This window comes from Pseudoliparis swirei, chromosome 2 (assembly GCF_029220125.1).
Source record: "Pseudoliparis swirei isolate HS2019 ecotype Mariana Trench chromosome 2, NWPU_hadal_v1, whole genome shotgun sequence".
In the NCBI taxonomy this organism is placed as follows: domain Eukaryota; kingdom Metazoa; phylum Chordata; class Actinopteri; order Perciformes; family Liparidae; genus Pseudoliparis; species Pseudoliparis swirei.
In genome coordinates this window covers 7050328-7071166 of record NC_079389.1, presented here as the reverse complement: position 1 = coordinate 7071166, position 20839 = coordinate 7050328, and the positions used below count along the sequence as shown (strand labels likewise).

Sequence of the window (20839 nt, the reverse complement as noted above, 5' to 3'; positions counted from 1 at the left end):
AGAGACAGGGACCTGCACAACCCCGATGATGGTCATGAAGTGGACCTCTGGCGCCCTCTGCTGGCGAAAAGCCGGAACGTTTCGCAAAGTGACCGTTTAGTTCAGTCATTAATTCAGATGAATTGCTCCCTCAACCTGTACATTGCTCACTTAATAATCAAGTTTTGAATGTATTATTAGTTTCATATCACTCTACAGCTATAATTTGTTCGTTTATCTTCTATATTTTACTGTCTTTTCACACAAAAATTGTCCTGAGGTCCACTACAGTGGACATGCTGTAAAATTTAAAATCAAAATAATTTTGAAAATGTTAAATTGTAAGGTGAACCAACAAACACAAAGAAATTTACACAAATCATCGAGAGACGCCAACAAATGAACATAGCTAACAGGATAAACCAAACAATAACCGGCACCTGAAATAGCAAGGGGAACAACAAAACATGACATCGTATGCTTCACACAAATATAACGGCTTTCACAAGGACCAACAACCCGGGTGGCAAGCCAACAGCCAAAATAGAACATATTGTTGAAGGTGCGATGGGAAACGCACCACACGACCCCCGCGGGACCGTACATGGTCAGGTGGCTCTGCCACACCACCCCCAAGGCCAGTGTCCGACTGTCCTAGCACACACTGCTGAAAGGGGTGAAACGAATGCTGGCATGTCTGTATGTGTTGTCGGCAAATGCCACCATCATCATCCCATTCACCTCCATGTGAAAGCAGCATCTTCGCCAGCTGGTCAATCAAAGTCTTGTTATAACGCTCCACCATACCGTCTGTGATGCTCCAGATAATCAACTAGCTCAAAGGAAGGCCAGTTGTATAGCTTATATCTCCAGCATAACTGTTTTCAGCTGTGCTAACATAATTGTACAAGGGGTTTCAAGGGTTTTCTAATCATCCATTAGTCTTCTAAGGCGATTAGCAAACACAATGTACCATTAGAACACTGGAGTGATAGTTGCTGGAAATGGGCCTCTATACACCTCTGGAGATATTTCATTAGAAACCAGACGTTTCCACCTAGAATAGTCATTTACCACATTAACAATGTAGAGAGTGTATTTCTGATTGATTTAATGTTATCTTCATTGAAAAAAACAATGCTTTTCTTTGAAAAATAAGGACATTTCTAAGTGATCCCAAACATCACATTTGTGGGTTCGATAAGACTCTCAAAATGGCCAGAAAAAAAGAACTTTCATGTGAAACTCGCCAGTCTATTCTTGTTCTTAGAAATGAAGGCTATTCCATGCGAGAAATTGCAAAGAAACTGACAATTTCCTACAGCGGTGTGTACTACTCCCTTCAGAGAACAGCACAAAGGGGCTCTAACCAGAGCAGAAAGAGAAGTGGGAGGCCCCGGTGCACAACTCAGCAAGAAGACAAGTACATTAGAGTCTCTAGTTTGAGAAATAGACGCCTCACAGGTCCTCAACTGGCAGCTTCTTTAAATGGTACCCGCAAAACGCCAGTGTCAATGTCGACAGTGAAGAGGCGACTCCGGGATGCTGGCCTTCTAGGCAGAGTGGCAAAGAAAAAGCCATATCTGAGACTGGCCAATAAAAAGAAAAGATTGGTTTGGGCAAAAGAACACAGGCATTGGACAGAGGAAGATTGGAACAAGGTGTTATGGACAGATGAATCCAAGTTTGAGGTGTTTGGATCACACAGAAGAACATTTGTGAGACGCAGAACAGGTGAAAAGATGCTGGAAGAGTGCCTGACACCATCTGTCAAGCATGGTGGAGGTCATGTGATGGTCTGGGGCTGCTTTGGTGCTGGTAAAGTGGGAGATTTGTACCAGGTAAAAGGGATTTTAAATAAGGAAGGCTATCACTCCATTTTGTAACGCCATGCCATATCCTGTGGGCAGCGCTTGATTGGAGCCAATTTCCTCCTCCAACAGGACAATGACCCAAAGCACACCTCCACATTGTGCAAGAACTATTGAGGGAAGAAGCAGGCAGCTGGTATGCTGTCTGTAATGGAGTGGCCAGCACAGTCACCAGATCTCAACCCCATTGAGCTGTTGTGGGAGCAGCTTGACCGTATGGTCCTCAAGAAGTGCCCATCAAGCCCATCCAACTTGTGGCAGGTGCTTCAGGAAGCGTGGGGTGAAATTTCAACAGATTACCTCAACAAATTAACAGCTAGAATGCCAAAGGTCTGCAATGCTGTAATTGCTGCAAAAGGAGCATTCTTTGATTAAAGCAAAGTTTGAAGAAAAAAATTAATACTTCAAATACAAATCATTATTTCTAACCTTGTCAATGTCTTGACTATATTTTCTATACATATTGCAACTCATTTGATAAATAAAAGTGTGAGTTTTCATGGAAAACACGAAATTGTCTGGGTGATCCCAAACTTTTGAACGGTAGTGTATATATAAAGCCTTTTTTGCACTTAATGAACAAACACTACTAATATTTATCAGATCCAAATAATAACATTAAAAGCCAAGGACTTCTGTAGGCTACCCTTGTTGTAAACACAATGACCTCTAACCTCTCCTCTACAAGTCATGTGTATTGAGCATATATTCTGTCAAGGGGTTGAGATTTAATCAGACATTCAGATTCAGTACACATTTCTTTGCCCTCCTGTGATTTTTTTTCAACTATATGCACACATATTGTGCCTGACTACGTCGTCTGAAATTAATATCCCTTTTTTTTTAGTGTGTTTTTATAATAATGAAAAACAAAAAATGGTAGATAACTGTGGGCGGTGCACAAGGGTCCGGAGCCAGCCGGTAGCTGAACCTGAAAGGCGTAGCTAAGGGTAAAAAAAAAAACTTCTCTTCCCTACTTCCGGTTTCACCTCTTACACTTTTCGAAGTTCAGAGTCAGACACCAGATCGAGACGAGCCGACGGCGAACAGTCGCGCGCTCACAACTTAACATGAGTTCCTCGAAAGGCCTTGGTCAGCGGAATTCGCGACCGATCCGACATTAAATCGACGAGTTAGATCGACTTTCCTTCCTCCCGACAACAGGGAGGAGGAGAAGAAGAAGAAGAAGCGCCCCCGCTGCGCGGGACACGACCACTCAGCAACATGCCCGAAATGTCGAAGATGAAGAAGCCGGACGTCAAGGTAGTTCTCCTGGGAGACATGAACGTGGGCAAGACGTCGCTGCTCCACAGGTACACGGAGAGGAGATTTAAAGACACCATCAGCACCGTCGGAGGGGCGTTTTTCCTCAAACAGTGGGGACCGTACAATATCTCAATATGGGACACTGCTGGTAATATCACCCTCATTTATTTGTCTTCACGCTGTTTTTCTCCCCCTTCCCCCTCTCTTTATTTTGTATTTCTTCTGTTTAAGTTTTTAAAATGTTTTACCTGATAACGTGTGACCGCACCACCTGAGCCAATCACTAGCATGTGGCCACTTAGTCTGAGAGTTGTATGTTTATTCTTACATTATAGATTGAGACGACAATACCAAACCTTTAATACAACCTTTCATCATGAAATTATAACCTTTTTTTAAAACAAAGTATTTGTCCTTTAAACGGCTTGATTTGAATATACTTTGATTTTATGCTGATACAAATGTTATCTACAGAACCTGTAATCATTAACATAACTTTTAATTGTATTAGGCCAAAGTTATTGGCTACAAGTAAAGTATACAAGACTGTAATCTTCTGGTCAAAAGTAAAGTAAAAAACAATATGACACAAACAACCAAATGTGTATGTGTCATATATTTGGATTGTTTTTATTAAGTACATTTCATACCCATCTAAGTTTTATATCATTTCAAATTTAATAATTTAGTTTCTGTGAGTGAGTCAAACTTGTCAGGGAAAATAATCCTTAGACATCCCTTATGGCTCGGGTAATTTCTCATAAAAATGTGTCCGCAATTTTTATATGAAGTAGATAATATAAAAAATTCCCTTCATAGAAAAGAGTTACAGATTTATTACAAATGAGCGTTTGTTCCAGTTTTAGTTGGTTCTTATATTCCTAAAGACATTTGGTGCCTTTGTAGTTTTGTGATTTAAGCAAAGACCAGAAAACTACTCGCGCACCTGATACACACCGTCTTCCTAAACCAACACTTTGAGGTCCTGCTTATGATTCTGTGGTGACCATAATACTGTTCTATTAAAATATATGTTGTGTTACATATAATAGTTCACTTTTATTATTGCTGATCAACACGGATGTTAGAAAATCCCTGTGTGTTGCCTTATTGCTCAATCCTACCAATCTGACCCAATCAAAGCTATATGTTTCTGCAATAACCTCACATACAGACACATTTAGCCTTTTTTTAAATCTATGAACGGCGGCCTGAGCGGCTTCAGAATTAACGATCACTGCTAATGATTTGACAAAAAAACAACAGACAATTCTAAGTTGCTTGTCACTAACACCAGAATGAAAAGCCTCCACGCCTTGTTTACATGTGCCGCAGCCTGCCCGGCAACACGTACACTGCAAAGGGCCAGATTCTGTTAGATACATCAAATACAACTTGACACATTTGTTTTTCAGTTATTTTCAGGAAAACCCCCAGTGAACTTAAATGATGATGAAATGAAAAAGAGAAGGACATGTTGGTGATTTATCAAGTTACTGCTGATGACTGCACTCCACTCCGGTGTTGTGTAAACATGAATTACAATAACCCCAGTGCACAAAAGGAGAGTTGGTGGCGAGCCACAGAGATAAGGAAAGGCCGAGCATGTCACCAGGAAGCCATTTCCCGTCTGTGGTCCCCTCACTCTGACGGGAGGCCGTTGTGCTCGTTCTTTTTTTAGTCACTGTGGTTGAGAAGTGCCGGGTCAGCGCTGAGTCATTTCAACGCTTGCCTTTGCTGACTTATCAGCGTCGGCCATGAAGCTTTGGAAGTTTGGCAGTTCTAAGTGTTGTGTACTAAAAGCTGTCAGGCGTTTGGCTCGGCACATTGAGAACAGACTGCTGCTTCTCGTGTGCCCCTTTCACTTCAATTTCAAAGCCCCATGAAAGCAGTTATCAGTAAGCCGCCTACTGTGTTCCTATTCCTCTTCAGTCACATGACGGGGTTGGTAAAGAAAGACTGAACTCCCCATGCTCTGACCTCTCACAACTCGCATACAATATTCATCTCCAGATGCACAAATAGGGCCGAGTTATACATTTTTTGTTGTCATTTAGCCATTAGTATGTACAAATAAATATATATATATATATATACACACACACATCAGAATACACTGAAGATGTGAAGTATGAAGAGGGAGATATTTATATATATATACTTGTGTGTACATATATATATATTTGTGTAAAGATATTTATATATATATATATATATATAATCTCCCTCTTCATACCTCACATCTTCAGTGTATTCTGATGTGTTCCAGGAGGTACTTGTGGTGAATTGGTGCAGTGAACACACTTAGATGCCATTATGGCTGAAATAAGTATAAACAATGTATATTAATAGTTTGGATTATTGGTGGGAATAAAACCAGGACTTTGAAAATATTTTTTTGTGCTGGCAAATTGTAACAATGATTTTTTTATTCCCAGATTTTCTGATAGTTCATCAACACAGTAATCATAGTTGGGTGTCCTCGGTAAACCGGGACAGAGTATTATAATATTGAGATGACCCCAGTGGCAAAGTATTCACACACAATGTGCCCTTTCAACCATACTGCATATTTCAACAACAAAGGTTGTTCCAGTGCTCAGACTGCTGACTTCTCTCTGCGCCGCCGTCCTTCTGCAATGCCGTTTTTTAAAATCTGCCCGTTTATGGGGTGGAGTCGGACGCTGTTGACCTCTCTCCGTCGCCCCTCAGGTCGCGAACAATTCCACGGGTTGGGCTCGATGTACTGTCGAGGCGCCGCCGCCGTCATCCTCACCTACGACGTCACCAACTGGCAGAGCCTCGCTGAGCTGGAGGAGCGCTTCCTGTCCCTGACCGACACGGCGAACCACGACTGCATTTACGCTCTCGTGGGCAACAAGGCCGACCTCACGGACCCCACGGCCCAGCTGTGTCTGGACTCGGACGTGGCGTCCGAGGAGCGCATAGAGGAGAGGACGGAACCGCAGGCGCCGTCCGGATGCCCCACGCCGCCGGCCTCCCCGGCCTCCCTCTCCGGCACGACGCTCCACAAACAGGTGACCCCCGAGGACGCGGCCGCCCTCTACGGGAGGATACTGCGCTACAAGGGCCTGGAGGAGAAGAGCAGCCTGCCCGCGGAGAAGCTGTGCTTCGAGACCAGCGCCAAGACGGGCTACAACGTGGACGCTCTGTTCGAGGCGCTGTTTGACCTGGTGCTGCCGTCCATCCTGAGGAAGAGGAACGAGAACCAGGAGTCTTCCACGGTGGACCTGGAGGAGTGCCGGGGGGCCGGCAGCAAGCGGGCCAGGGCCGCCTGCTGCTAGAGGTAGCTGCTCCCAGAGACTCTAGGCGCTGGTCTGCACACGATCCTGTGACGCTCCTACTTATTGTTGACCCGATGGCGTTCATGATCTCGCCGTTACACATTCCTGTTTCTGTCATAGTGGCCGCTAACATTTTAAGGAGCTTTAAAACCTCCTCCACAACAACTGAAACCACACTAGTATCCCAACAATGTGTCTGTGATGAAATAACAAACATAAGAAATCAATCACTGCTTTTTGTTCGTGTTTTGCATTCACACGTTTAACATCACTAATTGTAGTTATGTAAGATTGCAACCAATCATGTTTTCTTTTATGCTCTGTTTCGAGGGTGAATACCCATCTTTATATCTAAGAGGCACATTTATAATTTTTCAAAGAGTGTGAATAGTTGATAAATCGAATTGTTAAGTACGCTGTCATAATAAAGATTTTTTACAGTCTGCGTCGCCAGGTTATATTGAGATTGTGAGAGTAAAATAACACAATCAGAAGTATAACAAACAACATTTAATCTTATGAATCCAATGAAATAATCATTGAAAAATAACACGAGTTAACTGTAAGTATATCTCCAGACTAATCAAACTGTTGATTTCCAAACCAGCAAATCTATGAGAAGTAGACGTTAATTACTTTCTAAAGTGTGTATAATATTCAGGCTCAGGGTCCGCAGCATGGATCTGTCCGACCTTTGATCCCAGATGTTATCGTTTTGTCCTGTTGGCAGGTCAATAGTTCGTAGATGTGTAAAGTAAAATGAGTGTAAGACGTGAGTAGTATTAGATAAGACATGTTTAAACTCCTCTGGACATGGGACAAGTTCATTCAGCTTGTATAAATACAAACAATCAGTGCATTGTGTCAACAAAACGGTATATGACAAATAAACAGTTGCAGGCGATTTTGCGATAGTTGATAAATGCATAAAAATGTAGAAAAATCTTGAAAATACTTGTATTATAAATGTATTTTTTTTTAAAGAGCAATGGAATAAAAGAATAATATCGTCAAGAGTATCGACCGATGATTGTTCGAGGCCCTTTCTTCAGCCGGCCGAGAAGCATTGTTGGTTAGTGGCTTTATGGTGGGCCGAACACCCGAAACAATAACAACATGGAGGTCAACTCAAGCAGTGCATACACACGGGCGTCTTTGGTTCAGCTGTACGGTCTCTGATCGTGACTGTCGTCGTAGCGGAGGTAATAAGTTAAACGTTAAGCACCGATCCACATTTGACACAAAAATACTTGTTTCCCCCGTGAAGACGTCGTCGTCGTGGGGCTTCCCCTGTTAGATCTCCAGCGGGACGTTTCACTCACAGCTCATGAATCACAGTCGTTGCATATCGGAGCTCGGTGGCTCGGGGAGAACGTTTGGCATCGATTTCAATCATTATTTCAGACCCCCCCCCTTTTGGTTAAGTACACGGATAGCGAGACGACGGCAGACGGCCGGTCCGAGGCCCTCACAAGTTCTTCATGCACACCTGGCAGCGGCTGATGCGCGACAGCAGCTGTCCGGCTTTGAGCGTCTCTGAGGCCGGCTCGGTGTGGAACGACTGATCGATGGAGGTGAGCCAGAAGCTGTGCTTGTTGGCAAAGTAGTGACACGTGCCTTTGGCCCCGTTGCACTCGATGAAGGGCGTTGTGCGGAAGTCCTCCAAGCACGAGCCGGGCGACGACAGGGACTGACCGCCGCCTTCATTTCCTGCTGCGGTGTGCTGCGGGGAAGAAAGAAATGAAGACGGTGTGAGATCGAATGTGCAGAAGAGTGTTTGGTGACGTGTTTCCCCTTTAGAGGAAGAAGTGTATTGGAAATGTGATATTGTGTATTTTCTCTTCGTCAACAAATCCCATGAAAACATCGTCGTGCTGCCTTAAATACTAGCACGCCAAATCCTCTGCTGAAAACGGCGGGCAAAAATGTTAAACACGTGTTAAACATATATATTTGTGACTCGTTTGTGAGGGTTTTCATCTTCGTATGAAAGAATAAGATCTTAGTGCCTCAGAGAAGGTGGGAAATTCAGAAGTAATTAAAAGAAGGATTGTAGGTTTAGTTTTCACAAGATTTGTTGACAATAACTCAAAATATACAATATCACCAGCCGTGCATGAGAAACTAGACTGACTGGTACCAGGCTGGATTCTACACATAATATGTTCAGTTGCTTTATGGTGCAAAGACATATCGCTTGAGCTTCTGCTAATGGCAGATTATGTCGCCCAAAATAATGACAAATACAAAACAAAATCCTGTAGAACAAACGGAGGGTAGGAGGGAGAACGGCGCCCTCTGTGCAACAAGAGGCTGTCTTGAGAGGTCTCCAACAATCTGCTATTGTTCTTCCACAAAGCATAAACGACTTGACTGAATAAACGTCGGGCTCAATCTAAGCAGCGAGGCTGAGGAATTGCGACTTTTGGTCACTGGCGTGGGCTCATGATGACTCCTTTATTTAACCAGGTGAAACCCATTGAGATTAAAAATCTCTTTTTCGAGGGCGACCTGGACGACATATGAAACGCACACAAACAAAAAAACACAAAACAAGTTAAAAGAAACAAAAACTTCAGAAACATTGACATGTTGGGCACCGTGACCAGCGCTCACCATGAGGAAGGAGTAACCGATCCACATGCTGCGCCAGCCCGCGGGACACTGAGGGATGGTGATGTCCTGGCTGTGGATGGCGATGGCGACGGACGGAGCTTCGCATACGGAGCAGCGGCTGATGTACGGTTTGATCTCCTCCTCCTCCACGGGCATCATGGGAAGAGGAGCGGTGGTCGACAGCCAGTAGGACTTATCGTTCCTGCTGGCGTAGTAACAGATGTCTCCGGGGTTGCAGTACAGGAAGGGCATGCTGTTGAAGCGCGGGAGGCAGGATCCGGCCAGACCTGCCAAGGGCCAACAACACGAGAGGTTAAAGGTCATTGAAGAAAACGTCAAAACAGATTAAAAGAAAATATAGATGAGCTCAATATTCCTTAATCTTGCTTTAAACTGAACCGTCATATCAAACGTCAATTATCACATTACATCTCTCCCGAATGATTTTAGGCATTTCTCACATTTAGCGAAAGAAGGTTCAAATAAATCCTCACAAATAAGTTATTTGTGTTCCGCCTCTCATGCCAAGTTTATTCATTTAAGACGGAATGTGATTACGCCGATTGAATTAGGGAAGGAATTCCTCACACCGTGACGACCGTGAGAGAGAGGAAGAAAAAACAAGTCTGTCCCGTCTCGTCTATTTATAGGACAGAATATTTTAAAAGGTCACTTTTTTCCAGCCCCGTCGTGCCATGACAGCTCCATTTTAAATGTGAAACGTAGGAGTGAGGTAACTCTGCCGGCAGTGGGAAGCGATGAGCCCGATGGCTCTGGAATGTGTTCCGGCTCCTTGGATCACGATGTCCGTTCTGACGTGACCGCGCGCTAACGAGCTCACTCTGGGTTCAGCCCGACCTACCGAGGTCCTGGTTGTGGGCTTTCTCCTGGCCCTCGAAGTACAGCAGGCTGTAGCCGTCCCACAGCTTGGCCATGCCCACCGGACACATGGGGGTGTGATCGGTCTGACTGTGCTTCACCAGCAGGTAGCCCACGCTGACGCTGCGGCCGGGCATGCCAGGGCGCCCGGAGACACCAGGGTTGCCGCGGCGACCTATTGAGTGAACGAACAATCAATTAAATGCATTCACACGCGCTCATACTGTACACACTTGGGACTCGTCAGGTTTGACTTGCATAGATGATAGATTTGATTTCTGCATGTGACCTCATGATGTCATTGGCTCACTCGAAAAATAATTACATCATAGTATAACAAGAAATAAGAAGAAAACCCTCTTGGTTAGGAGTCTCCACCTCCTTTAAATATTTTAATCCAGGTGTATTAACTCTAATCCGAGTCCGCCCCGCGGCGCCATACGCACCTTCCATGCCTTGCAGGCCGGGGTAGCCCACATTCCCAAACTCTCCACGAAATCCAGGCGTTCCCGGTCGCCCGCTGATCCCAGCCATGCCTCTCTGCCCACTGGGTCCCACAAAACCTGCAGAGACATTCAGAGAAAGTCGGTCAATATAATGACGTTGCACTAAATGATGTGTGACTGTGGGTCCGTGGGTAGCAGGTCCGTCTTTCAATCAGGGGGTTGGAGGTTCAATCCCCGCCCTAGTCGATGTGTCCTTGAGCAAGACACTTAACCCTTTAGTGCTCCCTGTAGCTGAGTCTACGGTGTCTGAATGTAACATGATTGTAAGTCGCTTTGGATAAAAGCGTCAGCAAAAAAAGAAAAAAAAAGTGCGTATTCAAGTTTTATGCTTTACTTTTAATTGCCCAGGAGCATTTATATTTAACGGTTATTAACACAGTTATTAGTTATTTACAACTTAAAACTATGGAATTTGACATTATTTTAAACCATTATCACTAATATATGGATATCAGCCCTTAATACCTTCATATTTACACATATCACAACCTTCATTTGAACATTTAATTCTTCTGACAATGTTGGCCTTGTAAAAAAATAATAAATAAAAAAGAGCAGTGAAAAAATAAAAATAAACAGTTGGCCCTGATTCGCTCTTATCAGCGTTATTATGTACAGCTGGAAGTTAAAAGTAGAATATAACAGTTAAAAACACTTCCTGCACAACCACTTCCTGTCCCACATACATGTTGGATTAGAACTACAACTAGCCCCTAACTGCTCCTCACTGACCTCGTTCTGTCCTTGACTGTCTGTTGTCACGTCTCTGTCGGTCTGTTGATTCATGGTTTGCTCTCTCCCTTATTAAACCAACCTGCATCCCCAGGGGGTCCGTGTGGCCCTGGTTCCCCCTTGAACCCCTTTGGTCCTTGGATCCCCTGAGGTCCGGCAGGGCCCCTCTCTCCTGGGACTCTGAGGGGGACGTGAGGAGGACCCTGGTTTCCCGGGAACCCGGGGAAACCTGCAGCACAGACAGATCTGGTTATCACCATGACAACACGTACACATCTGGTCAGGAGGGAGATGAAAGAGTACCTCCAGTTCCCCGGTTTCCTTTTGGACCAGCTGGTCCTCTTTCTCCCTTCACGCCCATAACACCAGGAACTCCCATCACCCCTTGCTCTCCTTTTACTCCTAGAGGATCAAGAGGATGGAGATGGTGAAGACAATATTACAGGCCGAGACACAAGATACACAAGCGGCCATTACTCCTCCTTCAGCTACATTTTCTTTTGAGCTCATGGTTTTCTTTGCAATATTAGAGATGACAAAAAGATATCTCTATTGGATAAAGGATTATTGCAGATTATGATTTCTGTGTAAAAAAAACAATAGGCTACTACATGTTTTCATCCTCTAAACTAAAGTAAAAAGCTAAAGCTATGAATAAACTACACCGCGGTCACATGACTTCAGGAAAACAGCTTTAAACTAGGATTAGTGTTGGCCGTGAGGACGTTTTGTTAGCTAACACCTTTTTAAGGACACTTAAAAGATTCAAAACTCACGCGTGGGGTACTTACTGATGTATTGTATGTGGAGAACATTCAAATATCTTGCTTGTGTTAACTGCAGACCTTCTTTCAAACATTTAACCAAAAACAATTTTTTTTTTAAACTTATTGAATTTGAGATGAGGAAAACGAAAGTGCAAAAATGATTACTCAGCTATTTGTGGTATTTTAAGTATTCTGACATGTTGAGGTTATTTGACTATAAAATGTAAACCTCACAGCTCATCATATTTAAGATGCTTATTTTAATATGTATTATTGATCTGGTGATGTTATTAGTATGCTGTGTTGAATGCTGTTGGTCAAGCTCACCTAGGTATGGTCCTAATAACGGTTGTTGTCATGGCAATAAGGTAAAATGACAGCAGCAAATAACTGATAAATTATTCCCAAATTATCAGGAGCGAATACTGTGACAAGCGACAACATCACAATATATTTTGCACTTATTATTTGCTCCAAATCATCATCATCATGGGGGTGACTGGGGTCAGTGGTTAGCAGGTCCATCTTCCTTTTAGAAGGTTGACGGTTCAATCCCCGCCCTAGTCCTTGAGCAAGATACTTAACACTGACTTGCTCCCTCTACGGAGGATACATGTAACTCGTAAAGTGTCTTTGAGTACCTTAGAAAGCGCTATATAAATACAATGATCATCATAAAGGTTTATTCTTGCACGCTTCATGCTTACCGTTCTTCCCAGAGACACCGTGTGGCCCCCTGTATCCAAAGGATCCTTGGTGTCCTTTGATTCCTTTCCTACCCGGGACTCCAGGGAACCCATTGGATCCCAGGACCCCCTTTTCACTCGGAGGAGCATCTACACCGGGAAACCCAGTGGCTCCTGGGTAACCTGCGGAACAAATGGTTTAGGATTAATACATAAAGTTATTCTATAAGGCATAACCAGTTTTAAGTGACGGTTCAGTTCTTTGACTACTTAAATAATTAAATCAATTATGCAGAACCTAATAATCACATGCATTTACACTATTGTATTTCTTAATGCAAATGGAAATGGTACTTTCTAGTGGTTCTGATTGCACAACAAGTACTGCTCTGATGCTGGACGTTAACGGCACTGTGATGAATCCCACTGGATCATAACTAGTTAAAATCAGATTGAATGCAAATGGTGGGGTGTATTTTTCCCTTAAAACTTTATAATACATACCCCATGTCTAGTATTGCAATATATCTAAACATATAGAACCGTAACCCGATACGCTAGATTCTTTCCAATACACAATACTTTCCTCTATTTATTCGACAGCCTGCTTCTCTTACCTTCAGGGAGGTTTAAAAAAATTAATATGAGTTCTAAAAGTTGGTATTTTAAGTAGTGAATGTTTTTTTTTTACAAAAAAGGGGAAAAGGAAAAGGGATTCCGCTCAGTGTCTTTGATCCCACTGTATCTTCTCACCTCGGTACCCTTTATGTCCTGTAGAGCCAGGGTCACCACTGTGTCCTGGTCTGCCCATGGTCCCGTTGGGTCCCTGGGGGCCGCGGTACCCCGGCATTCCAGGTGGACCATAGTCACCTGAACAAGTGAAACATGGGATGGTTTCAAGTCTTAAGATGGTGGAACACAAGTACAACATACTGGCGTCACTGGCGTCTCAGGTGACATTGTGATGTAGAAGAGTCTGGAGCAATGGCTGACCTAGAGGCCCCTGGAAGCCTTTCAAACCCACGGTGCCAGGACCACCTGGCTGATGGTTGGGGTCGCCACCCTCTCCCTTCTCTCCTTTGCTTCCTGCTTCCCCAGCTGGTCCAGTGGAGTCCAGACCTGATTAAAATATGAACACGACACATTTGTCTCACTCCTGAAAGGGCTCCCGGAGCTACTGTTGCCATGGCCACCAAACATTTACGGTAAGATGTGTTCACTCGCAGCGCGGAAAAAAATAAAATGTGCGCCGCGAGTATGAGAGCGTATGCCTGCTTATATTTAAAAACAGATTCATTATTTAAAACTCAGCGTGAATGAACATGTGAATCTAACACATTTCCATGACTTTCGTGATGGAATTTTAAAATTCCATGACTTTTCCAGGTTTTCCATGACCGTACGAACCCTGTCTTTACGTAGGAGAACAATGGAGACATGGTTTCTACTGCACTGGATGTCGTGAAAAACATCGATTAACTTGACCAATTACACACATATTTATGGTCTATTAACACTGCATATGAATGACTAGATGAGCATCAATTAAAGTTATACAACATACTGATGCCTTATTTCTGTAATGTTTAACACTCATAAACCCCATGCAGCTCCTTAAGGACTGTAAGGATGAGATTTATTGACAGTGACCAAATAAACTACCAGATTAAAATCCCAAATCACCTTTTTCTAACAAAGCCCGTCGAAAATTCAGAATACACAAATCCCGAATGAGAAAGAGTAACGCGCAGAGAATTGTATTGTTTACGTTGTAGCCCGAGAATAACGGCATGAAGCTGTCTGAGAACATACATTTGCAGAGCCTTTAAGATGTACGTCATCTCTTCAGTATTGTTGTGATGAATTGAATACCTTGTGTTCCTGGGAAACCCTTCTGTCCTTTCAGTCCATGTAATCCATAAAGTCCCTTGAAGCCAGGGAAGCCTGCACACAGATGCGTAGTTCAGATGGAGGAACATGGTGGACAACACGTATGTAGTGTCAAGAAAAAGAGAGAGAAGACGCTGGTTCTGGTACCTTTGTCTCCAGGGAAACCAGGAAACCCAGGATGTCCATCTTGTCCAAGACGTCCAGGAAAGCCCTTTTCCCCTTGGTTACCAGGGTTTCCATTCTGCCCGTCAGAGCCTGCACAAAACAAACAGTCACAATGTGATTCTGCTCCAATGCCCGGTCCACCATGACATAAGGGGCGTGGACGGGAGTCTCTCACCTGGGAACCCTCCTAGTCCTGGATCACCTGGTTCCCCCTTTTTACCTTCGATACCATTGAACCCAGGTAGTCCAGTGTCCCCCGTTTGTCCAAATAAACCTTTCTGGCCTGTAAAAGAGGAACACACATCTCACACGAGCCTCTCATGGTGGTGAAGAGAAGAAGCTGTGTGGACTCGTGTTTGTACCGAGTTCTCCTGGAAGACCATGCTCTCCTCTCAATCCCGTGGGTCCTGGAAGGTCTACGCGCTGGCCTATCTCACCTGTAATCAAAATGTTCATCATAATCACTTCATAATTAGTATTCAAAATTCCATGTGTCTGGAGTTTGAGTTTGAGGTGGTACCGTTGACTCCTTTCCTTCCTTTGTCTCCTGAGGCTCCGTAGGCACCAGGACTTCCTTTGATTCCCTGAGAAGAAATGAGCAATGCATTTATTAATAGGATTTATAAATGTGTACGTGAGATGTCGCAATATAGAAATGTATTGGACATTTATTTGTAGCTACAAAATATTACACAAAACAACGGCAATGAGTGAAAGCCATAATCACAGTTATTTTGATAAGTTCAGGAAACTCAGAGACAGATGAAAACATGGATATTCAAATTGAATCTTATTTTTTAGTTGGATCACTGTTCCCACCTTTTAGGCCTCACTGCCTGTTTATTACCTCCGTAAACGAGACTACCTCCAAACACACGTCCAGCAGTCAGGGTTCAGACACATGACCAAACGTTTTGTGAAATCTCAGTGTGTCCATGAACAAGTGAGAACATTTCGTATTTGAACAAACAATGATCATTTTAAAGCATACAATATAAAACCTTAAATTTCCATGACTTTTTCAAAACTTTGGGGATTTTTGTTTTTCCATGACTTTTCCAGGCCTGGAAATAACCATTTATAAATTCCATGACTTTTCCAGGTTTTCCCTGACCGTAAGGACCCTGAGTAGTCCCTCGTTTTGGTCTCTCCTAACTCCTGAGGTAAATATCGGTCTCTTTATTGGCTACATTCTGTCTGCCGGTTTTTTTTGTTGAGTGAAGCGAAATAGAGAGCGGGTTGTAAAAGTGAAACAACGACCCCGCTGAGGGACTCGTGATCCTCAACATGGACGGGCGGCGTGGCCCTGCTCACCCTGTAGCCTTGCATTCCCTCGAAACCAGAAATTCCTCGATTTCCAGTGAGGCCCGGCACTCCTTTTATACCTGGCAACCCTTCGGGACCTGCGTCTCCATGGTAACCTTTCTTTTTGCTGGGCTCTCCAGGAAGACCATGAGTTCCCCAGTAGCCCGGCACACCAGGCAAACCCTTAAGACCTGTGGAACAGAGTCGGACGTGAGGAAGTGAGGATGTTAGGAAGTGAGGAGGTGAGGATGTTAGGAAGTGAGGAGGTGAGGAAGTGAGGATGTGAGGATGTGAGGATGTGAGTAAGTGAGGATGTGAGGAAGTGAGGAGGTGAAGATGTGAGGAAGTGAGGATGTGAGTAAGTGAGGATGTTAGGAAGTGAGGAAGTGAGGATGTGAGGATGTGAGGAAGTGAGGATGTGAGGAAGTGAGGAGGTGAGGATGTGAGGATGTGAGGAAGTGAGGATGTGAGTAAGTGAGGATGTTAGGAAGTGAGGAAGTGAGGATGTGAGGATGTGAGGAAGTGAGGATGTGAGGAAGTGAGGATGTGAGTAAGTGAGGATGTTAGGAAGTGAGGAAGTGAGGATGTGAGGATGTGAGGAAGTGAGGATGTGAGGAAGTGAGGAGGTGAGGATGTGAGGATGTTAGGAAGTGAGGAAGTGAGGATGTGAGGATGTGAGGAAGTGAGGATGTGAGGAAGTGAGGAGGTGAGGATGTGAGGATGTTAGGAAGTGAGGATGTTAGGAAGTGAGGATGTGAGGACGTGAGGATGTTAGGAAGTGAGGCAGTGAGGATGTGAGGAAGTGAGGATGTTAGGAAGTGAGGACGTGAGGATGTTAGGAAGTGAGGATGTTAGGAAGTGAGGATGTGAGGACGTGAGGATGTTAGGAAGTGAGGCAGTGAGGATGTGAGGAAGTGAGGATGTGAGGAAGTGAGGATGTGAGTAAGTGAGGAAGTGAGGATGTGAGTAAGTGAGGATGTGAGGAAGTGAGGATGTGAGGATGTGAGTAAGTGAGGATGTGAGTAGGTGAGGATGTGAGGAAGTGAGGATGTGAGTAAGTGAGGAAGTGAGGATGTGAGTAAGTGAGGAAGTGAGGATGTGAGGAAGTGAGGAAGTGAGGATGTGAGTAAGTGAGGATGTGAGGAAGTGAGGATGTGAGTAAGTGAGGATGTGAGGAAGTGAGGAAGTGAGGAAGTGAGGAAGCTGCTTACCTCTCGGCCCTGTGAAACCTTGGTTTCCATATTTCCCGTGGTCTCCTTTGGGTCCCTTCATGTCGACCATCTTCTGGGTGGGTATGAGAGGCTTGACCCCGGACGGCCCTCTCAAACCTCGATCCCCTGGCAGACGGACATGGTAGGTCAAAGGGTTAATGTCACACACACACACACACACACACACACACACACACACACACACACACACACACACACACACACACACACACACACACACACACACACACACACACACACACACACACACACACACACACACACACACACACACACACACACAGACTTCAGATCTACTGGGATCACACACATACGACAGAAATGTCTCACCTTTCTCTCCACTTCCACCCTTCAGTCCTTTCAGGCCAACCAGACCCAGAGCTCCAGGTTCTCCGGCGTTCCCGCTGATGCCCCGCCCCCCTAGACCCCCCCTGACGCCCTCGAAGCCGGCCATGCCGGGAGACCCTTTGTATCCTGGAAAAGAGAGGCACCGTTGTAAAGCGGCACTATGTATCTGTAACATTATCTGTATGTATGTTTTTAAATGTTTTTATTAATGTGCACTGTTTTTAAATGTTTATAGATATCTGAGGAACAAACCCTTGATTCCTGGAAGTCCTGACCGTCCATCGGCGCCGGGCTGTCCCACTTCCCCCGGTGAGCCGGTCTCTCCAACGGCACCGTCGTCACCGTAGAACCCCGGGATGCCTTTTAACCCGATGGGACCCGGAGGACCCGGGTCTCCTCCAGTCCCCCTCTCTCCAGTGACACCTGGTGAGCAGGATGCCAGAAGGAGCCGGGCCGTCAGACATGAACCAGAACACGCCTGAAAGAGACTGTGTGTGTGTGTGTGTGTGTGTGTGTGTGTCGCTGTGCTCCATGCTCACCTGGCTGTCCAGTCCTCCCATGTGGCCCAGGTGGACCGGCTTGTCCAGGGTCACCGGGGGAGCCATACTTGCCTTCCGGTCCAGGTCTCCCCTCCTCCCCCTCGAGGCCCAGAGGGCCACGCTCGCCCTTGAAGCCGATCATACCGGGCATGCCGGCCATTCCTGGAGGAACAGACACTCTTTAGAGAATAGCTTGTTTTTTAAATAATGAATAATAAATAAGTAAGGCGTTTCATATCGACGGCCATGTTTGACGACGAAGACGTGCCCGGTGCTCACCTGGGTAGCCCGACGCTCCTGGATCACCACTCTGGCCCTTGTTCCCTTGACTCCTCGGCGGTCCCGTGTCCCCAGGCGGTCCCTGCGAGGCTCCAAGGATCTCTCCATGAGCGCCCCGATCGCCCGGCGCCCCGTACCGGCCGCTCACGCCAGGCACCCCGGGGGGTCCCGCCAAACCTTTGCTCCCCGGGACCCCCAAGTCTCCACGGACACCCACAAAACCTGCATTAGAAACATGTATGTTAATGAATATAAATGATCTGGAACGATGAAAGATGATGTCATCCAGTCTGCCCGACTACTTCCTGTCTTTTCCCGTCACTCCGTACCTGGCGGTCCGGAGCGGCCCCCGGCGCCTTGATCTCCCGTTTCTCCTTTTTCTCCGTCTACTCCTAATGAGCCTTTTAGTCCCTTTGGACCCGGAGAACCTGTTGACGCCCGGAAATACAAACAGGGCATCAGGAACGGCTCGCAGCAGGAGCCCTGGAGTCAACGCGGAGCGATGTGTGTGTCTGTTGCGTTACCTGAGTAACCTGGAAGTCCACTGGGTCCTGGAAGTCCAGGTGACCCAGGAGGTCCCGGCACCACATCGCACGGGCCTGAGAGTTAAAATGTCTTTAGGGCGACGTCATGGCCGCGTGGACACGTTTAAACCGTGTGTGTGTGTGGAAAGGACTACGTTGGTGCAAGTGATGTTTTGTCGGCTGCCCAGCGTGGAGGGGTCACCACATGGCGTCTTCATTAAATTAGCTGCTATCTCACGGTACACGTAAATCCCAAATTGGGAACAATTAAAAAAAGAATCGGCATGCACACGAGCCGAATAATCCAGAAGCAAAAGCACAACGGAGTTGTTGCAAAGATATGGTGAAAACGTTATTATACCAGCTACCTGTCACATCCACCTGTCCTCCATCTCCTGGTGGACTACAGCCGCCTTCCAGTTGCAAATGTGAGAGAGTGAAAGAGAGAGAGAGAGAGAGAGAGATGCATTCGAAACAGGAGTTACTCAAAAGCACAAGCATTATGTCAAACAAGCTTTGCTGCAGCTTGTTCGATGGATGCAGCTCCTGCATCAAGGTGACATCGAGAGGCAGAGGAAGGAAAGGAAATCAAATATACTCGTCATGCTTCCTCCTTTTTGAAACCACAAGCTATTAATGTTCATTCGCATTTCGCTGCTTTTGCATATTACTGTAAAGAGAGGCGAGGTCCAATGGAATACTCGGAGTGAAGAACAAGTCAAATCCTTGTGAAGCAGAGTTCTGCATCACCGGGTCGAGGTTGAATACAGAAGGACGCAAGGAGGCAGTCAGCCACCTCTCACCTGGCCTGCCAGGTGTCCCCGGAACGCCATGATAGCCGGCGATGCCGTCGTCACCAGGTAACCCACGGTGACCTTTGTGGCCTCCGAGGACAGTACCGTCTGTCCCACTGAGCCCGGGTGCCCCGGGTCGACCGGGCCGACCCGGTGGACCTTTGTCTCCCGCTTCTCCTCTGGTGCCGTCTCCCTGTGGACACCGAGCAGCATCAGCACACTCGGATAGAGTTCCTCGGTCATCATGGGACAACAAGAGGTCATTCATGTCCCTTTGAATGAAGCCGATCGGCCAATCAGAATGCTGGACTCACTGGAAGACCTCGGTTCCCCGGGAGACCAGGCAGACCGTTACGGCCCGGAGCGCCCGACGTTCCCGGCTCCCCGTCTCGCCCATGGTTCCCTGGATCTCCAGGATATCCTGTAGCGTATGCACACACACACATTTCCATGACCAATATATACATGAAAGAGTGAGAACATGTCGTATTTAAACTAATAATGATAATTATAAAGCATACAGTATAAAACCTTAAATGACTCAAATGAATGAGAGATGATAGTTTGATTAAAAGAATAACCATTGATGTCTTTTCAGTTACGGTGCGTTCACTTGCAGCGCGAAAAATGTGCGAGTATGAAAGAACTATGATGCAGGCTTGTATTTTGAGCGTGATTCTATAAAAAGCTTTTTAATTATTTTAAATTCAGCGTAAATGAAAATATGAATATAACAAATGTCCATGACTTTTCCAAAACTTTGGAGATTTGTTTTTTCCATGACTTTTCCAGGCCTGGAAATAACAATTTACAAATTCCATGACTTTTCCAGGTTTCCCATGACCGTGGGAACCCTGAGTAGTCCCTCGTTTTGGTCTCTACTAACTCCTGAGGTACATATCTGTCTCTTTATTGGCTACATTCTGTCTGCCGTGTTTTTTTCTTCCAGGACTTTTACAAATTCCATGACCTTTCCAGGTTTTCCATGACCGTAGGAACGCTGACACACACAATCAGTACAGCATGCACAGGAGCAAGTGTTGGTCTGAAAGTGAAACGGGAGCCACACTGCACCTTTCTGCGAGGCCACACTCGGGTCCCCTTTCCGACCCTTTTGACCCGGAGGACCGCTGAGCCCAAAGGATCCCTGTGAGGC

At 45.5% G+C, this 20839-nt stretch overlaps 2 protein-coding genes across 4 annotated transcripts in view; one reads left to right on the top strand and one right to left on the bottom strand.

The window, feature by feature from the left end:
* The first annotated feature begins 2871 nt into the window (after positions 1-2871).
* Positions 2872-6864, top strand: rab20 (RAB20, member RAS oncogene family). The gene is made up of 2 exons (XM_056439266.1): positions 2872-3264; positions 5829-6864. Exons 1-2 carry the CDS (start codon positions 3075-3077, stop codon positions 6419-6421), a joined length of 783 nt encoding a protein of 260 aa, XP_056295241.1. The 5' UTR covers positions 2872-3074; the 3' UTR covers positions 6422-6864.
* A 334-nt stretch (positions 6865-7198) lies between these two features.
* Positions 7199-20839, bottom strand: part of col4a2 (collagen, type IV, alpha 2) — a 57408-nt gene continuing 43767 nt past the window's right edge. For 2 of the 3 annotated variants that reach the window (XM_056439232.1, XM_056439224.1), the window contains exons 23-48: positions 20758-20830; positions 19998-20104; positions 19693-19876; positions 19258-19302; positions 18890-18964; positions 18695-18793; positions 18366-18587; positions 18087-18248; positions 17800-17970; positions 17530-17673; positions 17179-17304; positions 15977-16158; positions 15183-15246; positions 15025-15099; positions 14838-14945; positions 14645-14752; positions 14480-14551; positions 13601-13726; positions 13361-13477; positions 12629-12790; positions 11458-11556; positions 11237-11383; positions 10363-10479; positions 9900-10091; positions 9038-9324; positions 7199-8144 (exon numbers count right to left, since the gene is read on the bottom strand). In XM_056439232.1, coding sequence (XP_056295207.1) covers positions 7890-8144; positions 9038-9324; positions 9900-10091; positions 10363-10479; positions 11237-11383; positions 11458-11556; positions 12629-12790; positions 13361-13477; positions 13601-13726; positions 14480-14551; positions 14645-14752; positions 14838-14945; positions 15025-15099; positions 15183-15246; positions 15977-16158; positions 17179-17304; positions 17530-17673; positions 17800-17970; positions 18087-18248; positions 18366-18587; positions 18695-18793; positions 18890-18964; positions 19258-19302; positions 19693-19876; positions 19998-20104; positions 20758-20830 — 3519 coding nt within the window. In that variant the 3' untranslated portion in view covers positions 7199-7889. The remainder of the gene's footprint in view (positions 8145-9037; positions 9325-9899; positions 10092-10362; positions 10480-11236; positions 11384-11457; positions 11557-12628; positions 12791-13360; positions 13478-13600; positions 13727-14479; positions 14552-14644; positions 14753-14837; positions 14946-15024; positions 15100-15182; positions 15247-15976; positions 16159-17178; positions 17305-17529; positions 17674-17799; positions 17971-18086; positions 18249-18365; positions 18588-18694; positions 18794-18889; positions 18965-19257; positions 19303-19692; positions 19877-19997; positions 20105-20757; positions 20831-20839) is intronic. The other variant, XM_056439242.1, reaches the window with a different exon arrangement.